General features: G+C 41.8%; 1 protein-coding gene across 1 annotated transcript in view; it reads left to right on the forward strand.

The window, feature by feature from the left end:
• Positions 1–15,262, forward strand: part of foxo6b (forkhead box O6 b) — a 76,208-nt gene extending 60,946 nt beyond the window's left edge. The window contains exon 2 of the mRNA XM_041809787.1: positions 13,580–15,262. Coding sequence (XP_041665721.1) covers positions 13,580–15,262 — 1,683 coding nt within the window. The remainder of the gene's footprint in view (positions 1–13,579) is intronic.
• Positions 15,263–16,520: the final 1,258 nt, after the last annotated feature.

The raw sequence follows: 16,520 nt of genomic DNA on the forward strand, positions 1-16,520 counted from the left end.
AGACTCTGTATAACATAGCTCTGATATTTATTTACCGGGTGCCCATTTAGCATCTCCAATTGGAAAATTTGAAATCTGCCTAAACATTTCCATACATCTGCTTAACAGTCATTTTTGGTTGGTTTTATATCAAGCTACAAGTAAAAATGTAAAAGAAGAGAAAACAACAGGTGTGGCGGGCCTGGGGCCGAAAGTTGCTAAATCCACCACTGTACTGCATTTGCATCTGAAATTTGTTTCTTTTTGAGGATGTGCATGGAGGAGATGTCAAACAGATGCTCGTAACAAGCTCTTAAATATGGTCTAAATGCAAAAAAAAAAAAAAAAAAAAAAAAAAAGGTTGCAATATTTCTCCAAAACAATCATATTTCCATTGTTTTAAAGATTTGTGGTATCAAAAAGTCACTTTAAGATCTTCAATTTCAACCAAAAGAGAGGGAGCACTTAATTGCTCTAATACATTGGCAACATTTGAAAAAGTGGGTTTCCGCTAGTTTGTAAAGTGGGTGGAACTGGGCAGGAGCAATGGTTGCTCGCCCAGTTCCACCCACTTTTCAAAATGTTGCCATTATATGTGGGACACTTAAACAGCGTGCAGAAGTTTGTCTGCAACATTTGATAATCATAAATTATCAATGTAATAGATGTTCTACTGCATCAAAATAATTCAACCATAAAAAAGCTCCTGTTCTAAAATCATAGTTCTTTATTTACTGTAAACATTTCAAATATATGATCCTTTGGCCAATAAACATATCACTGTTTGTAGTTATAACTCCTTTTCTAAGCCTCTTTCTTTGAAAATTTAAACAATATTTTCATACCTTATATCTCACCTAATAACATATTAATAAATCTTAAAAACTGCCCTATATTTACTAGCTTTTTTGTGTAGATATGATAAAGAATCTACACAAGGCGTCCTCTGCTCACACAAAGCCTCGTTCAGAGAGTTGCCGGTAACAGAGAGCCAACGAGAGGAAAGGGGTACAAAGGGTTACATCATTGCGGTTGCTATGCAACGTAAACTGGATAATTTGCTATAGATGTAATTAGCTACCTAACCCAGAATAAAAAGGGACAAGGGGGTTGAAAATAATAATCATCAAGAAAATTAGCCATTGCTCTGTTATTGCTGTTTGAAATGGAGGATGTGGGCACACTGCATCCTGCTGAAGAGGACACAGTTTAAAAAGGCTCAGTAAAATGCAGGTACACAAAAAGGACGCTCAAAATAACAGAAACTAGAGTGTAATGCTGTCTGTAAGCATGGAAGCACATCAGCAGGTCTCAGGCTGACAGGGTTTTGACATCTAAACAAAGGATTTATTTCTCCTGTAGCGGATTTATGTGGACTGTACATATTTTTCTGTTTTTCTTCATAGCATGTATGTCCAGTTTGTAAATGCCAGGATTATGGTAATAACAATAACCTTTATCTATGGAGCGCTTTCAGAATTTATGCAACAAAATGCTTTATCAAAGCTGGTTTCAGAAGAAAACAGAGGCCAATATTGGAGGCCAAGAAAAACCTTTTGGATAAAAATGGAAGACGAAAAAGACAATTTAAAAGCAAAACCCTTTCTCAAAAGTCCCTGCATTTGTTTACAAGTGTCCAGAAAATGACCTGAAAATTCACTCATGGTGCAAAAGTGTCTTAAGCCCAAAGGCATTCTGGGAAACCTCTAAATCCATATACTATGGAACGATAAAGAGATATAACATTACACATTATGGTATAATGAGGCATGTTAGGACAGGATCAAATAAACTAAGGTATTGTAAGAAACAATTTGAGACAGTACAACAAAAAATAATTTATAAGTTATCATTCAGTATGATTCTACACAACATGATACCATATTATGTTCACATAGGATACGATTCATTATGATTTGCTATTATTGGATATGATGCAGTTCAAAACAAAAGGATCATCACAGTAGGGTACACTTTATTCTTCTCCTGGGAAAATCAATCTTGGACCTCAAATGCTGCAAACACACCAGGAGCTAGTGTGACTAAACTCAAACAGAAGAGGATGAAACAACCCACCTTTAATTTTCATTAACTCGTCACAAAGAGTCAATCAACTCAGTCTGGAGGAAAAAGAAAGTTTTATTCCTTCTTTTTAAGGCTCAGATGGGAATTTAAATAATAATAATAATAACAATAATAAAACCAGTTTTATAAATGTCCCTACAGTGTCATAAGGGTCTAATGAAAGACAGCGCTAAGTTACATAATTGGAAATAAATAACCAAGAGTGTGACTGCTGATTAAAGCACGGGATATTTTGGCCTCTTCTGCATCTTTTTGAAAAATTAATCTGTCTCTTGTGAGTGCCGAGTACAAAACTGAGAGAGAACCAAGAAAGATATACTAACCCATCCTTTTGTACCAGAGCAGAAGCCTTTCACATTTTAAACAACTAACAGCTCCCATAAACCCAGAGACTCTGTAAAAACTTTAAAAAAGGATTTAAAAGACAAACATCAGACGCACTGAAAGACTATTTGTCAGCAACTCAAAGTATTTAGTCACACACTGAGGTTTAGCAGAGACTGGGGATGTAACTGCAAGGCTACAGCCAAATTCCTTTTCCCATCATGCAACTGGTGAAAATTTACAAGGACAGCTTTTGAGTGGAAAAATGAAAAGGAAGGTGGTTTATTTCCACCAAGCGGTCCAGTTAGGTTCAGTACAGTTTGGTACAGTAGACTTTGATCTTGCATGCATCCGGATCATTTTGGCTTCCTTCCTTTGGGTCCATTCTGGCTTTTTTTTTTTTTTTTTAACACCTATTACAAAATATCACAGATGGAAAAATGGGATCTGAAGTTCTGATGTTTACATAGAAGGGTCTCTTAAAACTGGCTCATTCGGAAAGAAAACATTACTGTGGTCTTCTCTAAAGTCTGACTGTTATATGGCTGTAATCCACAACCAGCAGAACATAAAACTAGGGGTGTAACAGTATTTGTATTGGGGTGACTGTTCGGTGCACATAGTCTCACGACAAATTCGACAGAAACCTAATGAAAAGCTAACAAAAGCAAACAAATGTGACAAGTACTTACCCTTCTTCGTTGACAACCAGTGAAGAAGAGGAAGAAGCTGGCAAAACAAAACACACAAAGAAGAAAAGCTGACCCGGCATAGACCCGCCAGCTCCTCCTCCCTCTTCTCATTTCCATGCTGTTAAAAAAAAAAAAAAAAAAAAAAAAAACCTCTGGACATAAGGCAAAGAGAGTCAAAGACTATTTCGTAGCTATTACATTATGAAGACAATGCACGGACCTGCAGAAGTAAAAAACACGGGCTACAAGTGTGTTTTTAAGAAAGTCAGCAGTCCTTCTCTGACATATGCATGTTATCTCTTTTTATGGGATATGCAGATATGATATGTAAATATTTTATGTACTTTGTCACTTAGTTTTAACCCTAACCCTAAAAAGCTTTCCATTGTCTCAAAATTTTGAAGTAGAGAATATTAACAGTCTGTCTTTACCTGTTTAAAAGCATATAATGATATTTCATATTAATAGCTACTGTCTGGTAAAGGTTTTGGAATATTATTTCTCATATTACCTCTGGGAAGGAAGTAAGGGGGAGGAAAAGAGAGCACATATTGTGCATGGAGGTAGAGGAATAAAGAGACAAAAGTTCATTTGATTCTCTATCCTGATGTAACTCAGCTTACCTGTGTAATGAGAAAACAATGCTGGGATTGTAAAAAAAACTTCCTGTGCCACTTTAATATAAGCCCTTAATGTTTTTTAGGGGATGGAAGCATTTAGTAAAAGGATTGAATGAAACTTGTATAGATAAGCGCACAGTGCTTGATATACTTGTACATACAAGTGCTTGATCCAGAGTGCTTCTGGGTTATTAAACACATTTCAGGCATGTTAAGTGGTAATAAATGCCCAATCCTGCACAAGACAACACCAACTGGCGTTTACAGTGGTCACACAATTTAGCAGCAACTTTGTAAAAGACAAATGTCGACCTAAAATGAAATTAAACACAAAAATGACAGAAAAATTACCTTTAAAAAGCTCAGAATTAGTGTATGTTCACCTTATACCAAATGTTTGAGATCAAAGAAATGTGCTACAACTTTATGATTTTATTCTGGCTTTGGAAATTTGCTGCAACTCTGGAATCTCTTGAAATGTTTTGTGTAAAGACACAGAAGCATCTCAAGTCAAGATCCACTTATCACCAAAATAAAATGTTCAGTTTTACAGTTCATTCAACTCAACTCCTGAATCAAACTGGGCTATGAGTTGGTGTGTGAACAGAGTCGTCTCCTTCACAAGTGAGCAAACTGAGATAAAGACGAAGAGAGTGTGACTGGAACTGCATCTATGATGTGTGGATTTTCCTAGAATTTTCAGGAGTTTATGTGTGAAAACTGCTTATGGTACTCTCTCTTTCATGTGAGCCCTGCTTGTGTATTATAAGATTTAGTTTGAGTGATTTACTGTAATTATAAGGAAAAAGACTGTAGCAGTGTGATGTATTCCCACACCCAGTCATAAATCGTTGCCTGTTCTGGCGTTAGGAAAAAGGGGAAAGAGTAAAGAGTTCTGCGTTTAGACAGATCCGTGTGTCCACAGGCCATTAGCTAACCACTGGACTGACGATCCCCTGACTCAGTGAAAGCAGCCGAGTGCCAGGGTCAAACTCAGTCACTGTTTGTGCATAATACACAGTGGAACAGCTGGATACAGTGCAGCGTGTTCATTGTAGAGGACTGGAGGACAGATCCAGTCACCGTTCTCTCTACTTCTCCTGCATGAGTAGAGAGGCAAAGGCTGAGGGCAGAGGGACCACAGACTTTAGAGTCAGTCCTTCTGATAAGTTAATACATACAGTGAAGCAGTGTCAGACATCTATGTGCCACATAAGGCTGAGAACCTGCAGGATTCCCTCCAACCAAAGGTGTTATCAGAGGAGTTTACTTATCAGCTCCCTCTGTGGTCGACTGTTTGATAATCAGAGATATCGCCTCCTATGAAGCTTTTGATTACAGCGATAACCTGCAATGATAACCACACTTTTTCTTAGCTTGAGCTGGTTCAATCCTGCACCACAGTCGTGATGATAAGGCTGGCTTCATGGTATTCAGATATCAGCCGATTTAAAAAAACACAGAAGAGCACAGATATATGGACAGTTTTGATTTAAAAAAATCATAATCCTTTGAACTAACAGTGTTTTCACAATGGGGTAGAGGGGTTCAGGGAGGAAAGAGGTAGGAAAATGGATAAATATCAAGCTGAATCAAACGACTGTTTAACTTTTTTTAGCAATTTTATTTTAATTATTGTCTTTTTAATGCTTTTAATAACTGCATATTACAAATCATGAGTCCTCTTAGGACTGACAGCATTATCAGATTCATCTTAAAGCAATTAAAGCTTCAATATTTTGTTTTTTATTGCACTGAAATCTCTATATTAATTTGAGCTCTGTTGAGTACCAAAGATATTTTAAACAATTTTCAAAAACAGATCATTCTTAAATTTTATAATAGTATGCTGAGCATGCTAGCCTCAGCAGCTTACTTCTTGTTCTGAACATAGGATTGTTCTATAAAATCATCACTCCATAAGGTGTATTATCTAAAAATTAAACCATTGTTTCAGTTCCGTAGTTAAATTTCTCATGATGAGGGAGAAAAGCTGTTAAAGGGGCCTTCTAGGTCCATGCTGCAAGTGATCCTGGCCTGCTTTGGGGGACTATTTATGGCTTTTCTCTCTCATTTGGTAAAATTCTTCAATGAAACAAAGTTTAGTAAATGAACTGTCCATTTCACATGGACTGTTGGCTGCCTGCTGCCTGTCTGGGCTACGGGATATCATATTGACAACATAAAAGACTTAGCAGTGGCTATGGACAAATATCCAGATGAAGTGGACAAACATGTGTTACCAAAACTCCCTTCAATGGCAACACATTAAAAGCGCAATTGTACTTAGTCGAAATTTAAGAAATATCAACTTTATTTTGTATTCAATTGTACTCAAATACATGTATTTTAGTATGGAGTTGGTCCCTCTTCTGCAGATTTAACAGCCTCTTCTCTTTTTGGAATGCTTTCCACAACATTTTGAAGAGTTTCTGTGGGACTTTGTGCCCATTCATTCTTATGAGGTCAGGCTCTGATGTTAAAGGAGACGGCCTGGCTCGCAATCTCTGTTTCAGTTCATCTCAAAGGTGCTCCATGGGGTTTAGGTCAGGGCTCTTTGCGGGGAAGTCAAGTTCACCAGCAAACTAATCAATCCATTTCTTTAGAGTTCTTGCTTGGTGTGCAGTCGTGCTGGAATAGAAAAGGGCCATAAAGTTGGAAGCATAGCATTTTCCAAAATGTCTTGGTATGCTGAACCATTAAGATTGCCCCTTCACTGGAGATAAGGGGCCAGGCATTAACGCTGAAAGAAGTGCCCTATACTTTTATCCTTCATCCACCAAACTTTCCAGTTGGTACAATGCAGTCAGACATTCTCTGGCATTCACCAAACCCAGACTCACAATCTGACTGCAGAACAGAAAAGTGTGATTCATTACTCCAAAGAAGATGTTTCCACTGCTTTACAGTCCAGTGTCAGTGTGCTTTACACCACTCCATCCGACACCTGGTATTGAACTTGGTGATGTGAGGTTTGCATGCAGTTGAACCCACTGAAGCTCCCACCGCATAGTTTTAGTGTTTACATTAATCCCAGTGGAAGCTCAGAACTCTTCAGCTATGGAATCAGCAAAGCATTGGCAACTTTAATGCACCATGCGCCTTAGCAGTTATTGACCCTGTTCTGTGATTTTAAATGGTCTTTCACTTCGTGGCTTTGTTGCTGTTATTCCTAAATGCTTCTACTTTATACTAATATCTCTTAAAATTGACTGTGGAATATCAAGCAGAAATGAAATGTCACAAACTGCCCAAAAGTCCAGCTCTAACATTTTGGTTTCGTTCTTGTCTCCGTGACAAAAATTAAATTTACTTTTTGTCCGAGTTTTTATCATTATAGAAGATTAGAAATAGTTTTAGTTGATGAAAACTGTAAAACTGTATAAATACACAGCTAATTTGAATTATACATTTCAGTGCAAAAATTCCACATATTTCCCTTCAAACGAATATAAATCCTGATATATGTGCATAGAAAGTGTAGCTTGAGCTGGTGATGGTGATTAGTATCAGCATCACATGTTCACTTTTACGTTATTTCACAATTACAGTGAAATGATGTCATCTCAGCCTTAGAGAAAGCCTTAAAGAAATGTCAGTTTTATCTTAATGTATACGGTGTAAAATTCAGAGAGCTGCCACATTATGGCTCCTCACACTTTCTTTCAGCAGATGAAGGAACAACAGTCAACTGTTGTGGTGTAATTGTTGCTCTGGTAGTTTAGCAGAGGCTCTGTCTCCCACATACACACATATACACTCTCACACTCCTACACACAGACGCACACTCCTGCTAATCACAGCTTGGTTCAGGTAGTGAGACGCTGGGACTACTGGTGATTGAGCCTCCCTGGTGGATTGGAAGCAGGAATCTGACAGACTCAGATAAAAGGCTGTTTGGAGTTGCCTGCAGCATCAAACAGCATCAGCCGCCTCCCCTCCTCTCTCCCCCACCATCACCTCCCCTCTCTTCATTTCTCCCTCTTTTGGTTTACTCTGTTGCCATGACTACACCCAGCCGGAGCCGTCATGTTGCAGAGGAACCTGTCAGGGTGCCGCTCTCAGATCACCTGATGCGGGTCGCCTCCACTGGCGGCCTCTTTCACACGGCGTCGTCGTTCAATTTGGCTTTGATAAAGTCTACGCTCCGTAGCGCGCCTCGGCTGAGGAGTGTAGTCGGCCCATTTCGTCGCCGCATGTTGAGCTTGTGTAATTCTGCCGACCTGGTGTTTTGGAGAGGACCCCTCTGAACAGTAAAAAAAATACATAAATACATCTCTTCTATCCAATTTCCATGTTTGTGAAGAGAGCGCAGTCGAAGCAGCGTGATTTGAGTGGAGGATGAAATGAAATTACCTGTTCGGAGTCATGCTGGGGGGAGGGGGGGTTGAGTGAGGAGGGGGGCGGCTTTTCTGTGTGAATGAGAATAGTAGTAGGAAGGATACTGGACTGATTTGAAACCCACTTAAAGCTGAATTCCCCTGTAAACATTTTGTGAGGAACATATTACCTGCTGTTCCAGTTGCTGTGCTTTTCATAATACTCTGCAACAACAAAAAGCGGTTTCCTCTCTTCTCGCTCTCTCTACGCTGGCTGTCCAGTTCACAAGAATGAGGCAATGATGCTGCATAAAAGGGGCCTGGGACACTTTTGAAATAGCCCAACACAGGCCATTCCAGTAGCTTCCCACCAGATCTGACAGGAAGACAGGTCTTAAGTTGAAAATCACATGTCAAAGCAGTGAATGCAGCATTAGATGGAGCTAGTTTGCCAAACTGCTGTTTAACAATAAAAATGTGGCACATGCCAGCTCTGGCTGGGGTACGGCCCAACTAAATGCACCCAAGCCTTGCAAAGACAGACCACGCTGCTCCACCCACCTCTGTTTCTTATTTGCTTTTTAAATTCAGGAGTCTTTTCAATGGAACTTCAAGACCAGCTCAGACTACACAAATTCAGCCAGACTGTGGCCAAACTGCAATGTCAGAGCTCATTTTCAAACATCAGGTCTGATTATGAGCGTTGGGAATGACAAAAGGTCCTGTAGTGTGACATAATTAACGACACATCCAAGACGTCCCACGCCCACCATTCTACAAGACTAGCATTTTGGAATTTTCTTGCATCATGGTCTACGGACCCCACGAAACAAAATATTCCATTTAATTTTCATTAATTTAAAAGTTAAAGCTGTAGTAAGCAATTTATTTTTAGTGTCGTATGCCCACAAAAACATCACAACCCGTCAGGGTCTTGTTACTGAAGCCATCTAACAGGATAACACACTTCTGCAACACCTCCTCGCGCTGCACTCTCACTTGAGGGAAACTAGCAAGGGATGATGCTCCAGCCAACGAAGAGGCTAGTACTCGCAGCCAATCAAGGCTCAGGTCAGAGGGAGTGTTCCTATTGGCCACTGTAGTAGGTGCACTTCCACCTCTCAGCTCAGTGAGAAGTTGATACAATTACGGAGTTACCGGCGGTGTTCGGTCCTGTGTAGAATTTGTTCATGCTGAGACGAAGTGTTTTCTTGACTGTCATTCCGCCATTGATTTTAGTGGAAAAGCGGAGCAAAATCACTCCATGAGAGCTTTGCCACCGTCAGTATTCGATTCAGTGGACATACACATTCTGGAGGAGGTATGTTGGAAGAGGGGCGGAGCTATGGAGCTCAAACAGGGAGAAGAACAGGAAGGGAGGAGGAGTAGAGTTGATTGTACACGGCTCTCATCGAATGTTACATACTCAAGGTTTAAGCATGACTGGAGTAAATCCCAGCACAAATATCAATCACTTTAAAACATTACTAAATCTAGCTGCGATTTAGCAGCAAACCAGGGTTCATCTGTTTTTAAGCAGGGGGTCCGCTTGTTTGGTCCGCACCAAAGTTCATGTGAGTGGACCAGAATTTGTTTGAAGCTGACCAAACTGCTCTGGTGTAAATGCACCCTAAGATGTGTAGTCTAGTTGCACCAAAGCATGGTGCAACTAGAGAACAGCCTGCCATTGGTTGTCACAGCCCAAGTGGCAAAACAATATGATGGCTAATGCTAAGCTACAAACGATCGAAAACTGATTATAAAAGGATAAAAAAAACATTCAAAAGGGGAGTCACCCAAATTGCAGGCTTGCTAGAAAAGCCCATAAAAGCTAGAAAGATTTAGATAGCTTCTTCTTTTATCAGTTTTGTCTCTTCTTGTTGTATACATCAACCTTGGTCTCAGAGGGCACACCTACCTTATCTTGTTTAATCCATAACAAATTCCTTTTTGCATAGTTACGTTCACATTAAAATCTTGGGTCTACTTACAAAAGCAGGTCTGTATCCAAACAGGAAATCAGATATCCTTACTTTATCACAGTAGAGAAATCTAAAATGACAAAAAAAAACAACTTTTGAAGACAAAATAGCAGAATGTTGAAATGCTTTAAAAAGGATGTCATTAATCACAATTAACTACAGAAATCCCAAAATTAATGATTTATCTTTCGTGGAGCTGTCCTAATGAAGAAAGAGTAAAATCAGCTGTTGGTGGGTTTTTAGAAGGACACTTTGCAATCAGTGTCTTTTGTTGACAGTTTGTTTGCCACTGAAACATCTCAGGCCATACAGAAGTGCTGATGTCATTGCTCTGGGAAACCAATCATATACTGGATGGGGTGGGAGTTGTACAGGTAACAAAGAAAACAGATGCTTGTCAGATGATCACAAAGAAAGTGAAGAGTGCTTGGAGTGTTTGATAGATAGTAAGAACAATAAAAGATGTTGAGAAGCAGAGACTGAATGACTGTTGTATGATGTGCTTTGTTTTTAGGAGTATAACTCATGCCACTCTCTCTTCTGTTGTATGATTTGACTGTTGCTTTGGCTTATAACTGCGAAGACAATCCACATAATTGCAAAGTAAACCAGAGAATCACAATAAAATCAAATCAGGACAAAGGGATATCATCCCAGCCCTACTGCCCAGTGTGCAGGCATGTGGGTCTGTATTCTGCAAGAGTATAAAGGGGGGGTTGGAGGGGGTAAGGGTTCATATGCTGACTGTATGGATTGCAATGAGGAGTGAAATGTAAGCCGGCCCCCTGTTGAGTGCAGATTTGAATCCCCCGCTGTTTGTTTCTGATATTTGCCTGCCGTTCACTGTGAATGAATGAGTGAAAGAGGAGAGGGGAGAGGGTGGAAGTTGTGTAAGGTGATGAGAGGATGGATGTGGGGAGAGAGGGGGAGAGAATGAGCAATGTCGTGATCAAGAGACGCTGGGACACAGAGAAGGAGATGAATGGGGCTGAGAGCAGGAAAATTGGACAGGAGGCGGGGAGTGAATGAAGATAGAGAATGGCGCCAGATATCAGGAGACAGAGATTGTGAGCTATGTGCAGGTAATAAACAAGGCAGAAATAGATAGATATCTCCAGAGAGGAAAAAGAAAAGTGTGTGATTGCGCGCATGGAGAGGAGGGCCTGGGTTGAGGGGGGATTTGTTCCTCCCAGATGATCAGAAAAGAGCGATAGGCAAAAGAGCGGGACAGAAAGAGAAGGCGGAAAAGCAAAGGGAGAAAAGCTGGAGAGTGTGAATAATGACACAAGCAGGAAAGATTTGGATGAACATGCTGTACTTAGACTAACTTGGCCAGCTGAGATGATGTGTATCCCTGCTAAGCTCTCCTTTAGGCAGGCTTAGATCTCATCAACTCACTCCAGGTTGGCACCGGCTTCAAATGCTCCTGCAGAGCCCTGGATTAACTATACAGCCGTCACTCAGACACTTAAACAGGGGTCTGGAGAGGCTTATCCTACACACCCCCCCACCCACTACCACCGCATCTCTTTAAGGCTTCTCACAGGAAGACTTCATCATAAAGATATCCATCGTTTTTGCCCGCGGTCATGTTAATTGTTCCCTGATTTAAAAAGAGGGTAATGGATTGAAATGTGGATTTTAACAGAAAACTTCCGACAACTTCAGAAAGACATACAAAAAATACAAAGTGATGAAAGAAAAAAAGAACAGGAACACTTAATTGAATTAGATCAGTGGTTTTCAACTGGTTGGTTTAGGACCTAAAAGTTTTTTTTTGCAAAAGTGCACTAAAAAAAAATCCTAAGCGGACAATATTACATCCATACATTATTTCAGGGTTTCCTGTGATGACAAGTACATTTTGCTCATTTTCTCGGGGTTTCAACTTATTCATCTACTCTTCTCTGGATAACAAAGCTGTTTTTTTACTAAGATACATAGGAAATTCCTCAATACATTTCCATGTTGTCTATGCTGGGAAATGGCACAAAATAAAATTCATGTATGGTAATTGATTTATCCTTTGTTTAATCATCCTTTTTTCATTTCAGGTCAAAACAACAAAGTTTGTCATGAAATAACTTTGAACAGTTGAACATTTTTAAAAGTTTGGGTCCCTATTTCTCACAAGGAGTTTGTGGTGGGTCCTGATGCCCAACCAACTATTCAGTTCCACCCTTCTTAATTATTAAGAATAGGTCATCATGATTCCATGTTAATTTAATGTCATAATAATATATTAATATCATGCTGTGTTATGTGGTCTTTTTCACTTCGGTTGGGTAGTTATATATGAGTTCAACCATTTGAAAGCCTACATATCAGCTTATATCTATTTTTAACTGTCATACCATGCTGTTCCTGCTACACACTAGCTGCTAAGTTTCTCATGTTTACGTACGGCAAAGTGGAAGGCAGTGGCCATTAATGGAAGTTAGAGCGGCTTCTGGTGGCAGGATGCTTCATTACATTTTAAAAGAGCATTAGACCAGGATTTAAAGCCAGTTATAAAAATGATAGTTAATTAGTTAGACCAACTCGTAAACTTGCGGCGGCTAATTTAATGCACAAATTAAACAGTCTTTTTTAACCATGCACAACCCTATTTACAACATAAATATGTAATTCATAGGGCTATAAAGATTGCAATTTTTAATTTGGACTAATCTCACAATTCTGAAGTTAAATGAGATTAACGGCAAGCTCTATTAAAAATTCACATCACAGACTGTTTTTGTGTCTCAAACTAAGGGAATCTGACTTCCTTTATGATAGAGACCTATTGTTGGGTTAGGGTTAGGGTAACTTCCTCATTCTTTATCTTGTGAAAATCATCTCCCTATACCGCTTTTATTACCTGGTTTATGTTTGGACATTCCTTCAGCTCCACATTCAATCTGTTCCATAGTGTTTCTCAACAAACAGAAATAAAAACCTTTTCCTTGTTGTGCACACTCACAGTTCTGAATTTAAATTTTCCCTTAAGGTTAAATGAGCATGCCATCTCTTCTCCCTCCCCTTCCCTCGTTAACTTCCGCTCTATCTTTTTCCAGGCCTGTCTGTGAGTGTATCATTCTCATTTTGGTGCTCTTCCAGATCTTCCCTTGCCAAATCACGCCTCCCCCTCCTTTCCTATCCTCCCTCCCTGTCTCTGGCTGAATCTCAGGCTTTCATATTTGGAGGCCCTGCAATCGATATGGTCTGTCTGTGATTGGGTTGCCTCGCGTGATTCATTTCTGTAACCTTGGTGATGGTTTGATGTGGAGGCTGCACCCATGTCCATATTATGACTCAGTGAGCGCGTGTGGAGAAGAGAGGCTGGTCAGGGGAGGTATCGATTGGTCCTTCACTCTCGCTGCCCTCTTTGCTCCCCCCTCTCTTACTTTATCCATCTTTTTTCTCTCTCGCCGTGCAGCCTTGATAGTTTGGCCATAATTTGAAATGACTTTGTGTTCTCAAGAAATGATTATTTAACCCTAAATGTTCCCTGGGGTGTTAATGTTTATCTCTTCTCTCTCTCCCCCCTTTCCTCCCTCTCTCCCCACAATCTCCCTCCCATCTTTTTCCTCTTCCAGAATTCGATCAGACACAATTTGTCCCTGCACAGCCGCTTCATTCGGGTGCAAAATGAAGGGACAGGGAAGAGTTCCTGGTGGATGCTGAACCCAGAAGGAGGGAAGATGGGGAAGGGACCCAGACGGCGTGCAGCTTCAATGGACAATGGCACCCGCTACTTGAAGACCAAGGGTCGCATTAGTCGGAAAAGAGCAGGGGCTATAGGCCTTGCAAGAGGACAAGGTCATGGGGCTGGACCTCCAATGCAAGGCTCCCCGGAGCATGGAAGTCCAGCTGGGAGAGGAGCCGTTGGTATGGGTGAAGAGTATGACACTTGGACGGATCTTCATTCCCGCACTTCCTCCTCTGCGTCAACAATGAGTGGCTGCCTCTCACCGATTCTGGCTGAGGCAGAGGCTGACGAACCTGAAGAAGGAGGACTTTCCTGTTCAGCCTCCCCTCGTCTGTACCCAAGTCCCACCAGCACCCGATCCCCAGCCCTTGGCACTGGAGGGCACTGCCCCAGTGTGGAGCTGCCCACACTGACTGATCTGACTGGGGCAATCAGTCTTGATGAAAGTGGCTATCCCCAGCCACAGCAAATCAAATGCAACGGTTATCCCTACGTGCCTGGGCCTAAGGCGGAGGGCTCCTATTGCGGGCCCATGTACACGCAGCCTTCCATGGGCATGCTACGGCACCACACTCCCATGGAGACCATCCAGGAGAACAAGCCAGTCAGCTTCCAGCGCCCAATGAGGGGCTACTCAGAGAACAATGCCCTGCAGAGTCTGCTCACTGGAGGTCCATCGTTCTGCAACAAGGACACAGTTCTGGGCCAGGGACGTGAAACGCACTCACTAATGACACAGGGAACCAACGGTGTTCACAGCCAGCACAGCCACAATCAGAACCGCAGCCACAATCACAGCCAAGAGCATGCTCACAATCCCAGCCTACACAACGGTCATGACCAGAATGGCCACCACCAGAACCACAATCAGGGTCACAAACACCAAGCCAGCCTCGACTACAGCCACAAGTCTCATCCAGCTCATGACTATGGCCCGAGTCATGAGCACACTCACGGTAACAAAGTCAATGCCAGCCATGATCACAACTCTCGCTCCAGCCAGAATCACATGCACAATCACAACCCCCACAACCCTATGCACAGCGGGCCTCACCCCCAGGCCCTCTCACCACGGGTTAGCAATGACATCTTGCAGCCCTACAGCCTCAAGACTTCTAACCACTACGGGCCTCGTCCACATCTCCCAACATCGCCGTCCCTGCCCCCAAACCCTGCTGGGGTCATGGATGTTCCCCAGGACCCCTGCCGCTTGGCGTCAGCCCCTCACCCACGTCATCAGCCCTACCCTGGAGGCCACCATCAGAGTATGACTGAATCCTGGCATGGATACTACCACAACAACCATCAGCCAGGGAACACTGGTTACCAGGGGCCACAGCACAACACTCACAGTAGAATGGCTGCCAATCTGGACATGGAGAGTGTCCCTAATAGCCTGGACTGTGACGTAGACTCCATCCTGCTCAGTGACTTTATGGACACAGATAGCATGGACTTCAACTTTGACGGCTCTTTATCCCAAGGCTTGGGCATGGGGGTGGGCATGAGTTTGGGGGCGTTTGCTTGCCCTCCTTCAGCACACAGCAACCAGAGTTGGGTGCCAGGGTGAACCTAAGCTCAAGGGTTTGGATAGACACATAATCAAACAGCTCACCCACCAGGCCAGGCTGCTGGTGGGCTGTACCCTTGGACTGACTGACTGTGATTCTGTTCCTCTGAGACTGTAGAACAAATACAAATTGTCATTTTGTTTCCTGGGGACTCCCTTCTCTCCCTATCCTCAAACCCTACCCCCACCCTACTCTGTTTATAAAGCCTTCTGTCTCCATATTGAGCCTGCCCTGATGAGCCCAGTCCTAAAGCCCCCACCTCTTTGTTCTTGCCCTTCAGTTTTTTGTTTTGTTTGGTGTTTTATGGCCCCTCCCAATATCGTCCTGCCTGTTCTAAGCTGTCAAGCACTTTACATCAATCCTTTTCATACAGATGCAGTAACAAAAAGACCAGGAAAAGTCATGTTTTGTGCTGGCTTAAGTTTAATGTATGCAATCCACTCTAAAGTATTATCTTCCTCTACAAAGGAGGTGTTGTTTTGACTTAAGAACATGATCAAACAGCTGCATAAATACCTTTCAATGTAGAGGTGCTCTCAGATCGAGGGTTAAAATGCAGGGGGAGGCTTTGAGGTTTATGATATGAAGAAAAAAAGGGCTGTTCAAAAGACGAAGGAATTAGACCTTAAAGGTGACATACCCTTTTTTCACCCTTTAACACAGTCCCTTGAGGTCTCAAACACATCAGTGCCGTGCTTTGGTATGAATTTAATCTGGATCAAGCACCAGGAGGTTTTTGACCCGGTATAAACCAGCGCTACACAGCCTTTCTCAGAACGCTTGCTTTCGGTGTATGTCTCTTTAAATGCAAATGGGCACACTTTCTTCTGCAAGGTATGCTGGCACAATTGATGTTGCATGCATCAATGGCAACTTATCAGCAAGCCCAGGGAAAGACATGCCTGCCTGAGGTCCAGTGTAGAGATGAGCGGAGAGCATCAAACATCAAAACATGGTAAAATCAGACCAAAAGCAAACAGTGCAAACCCAACAATGTGAATGAAACAAGTTTGTTTGCAGCTCAGTTGCTAATGTCGTTAGCTTGTACTACATGCCCAATAAAACATAAAACATACTTGTATTTGAAATTACTTACACTTTCCTCATCAGTCGATTTGGTAAGGACAATTGGTACCACTTTCTTTGGTGGCCAGTCCTGCCCAAGGTTCATTATGCAGTTAGGCATCAAATGCCTGGCACATAGAAGCAACCTTTTACGATCTCTGTCTGTCACACCACCCTTAAAAATTAACTCCA

Source organism: Cheilinus undulatus, linkage group 16, assembly GCF_018320785.1.
Source record: "Cheilinus undulatus linkage group 16, ASM1832078v1, whole genome shotgun sequence".
Classification (NCBI taxonomy): Eukaryota; Metazoa; Chordata; class Actinopteri; order Labriformes; family Labridae; genus Cheilinus; species Cheilinus undulatus.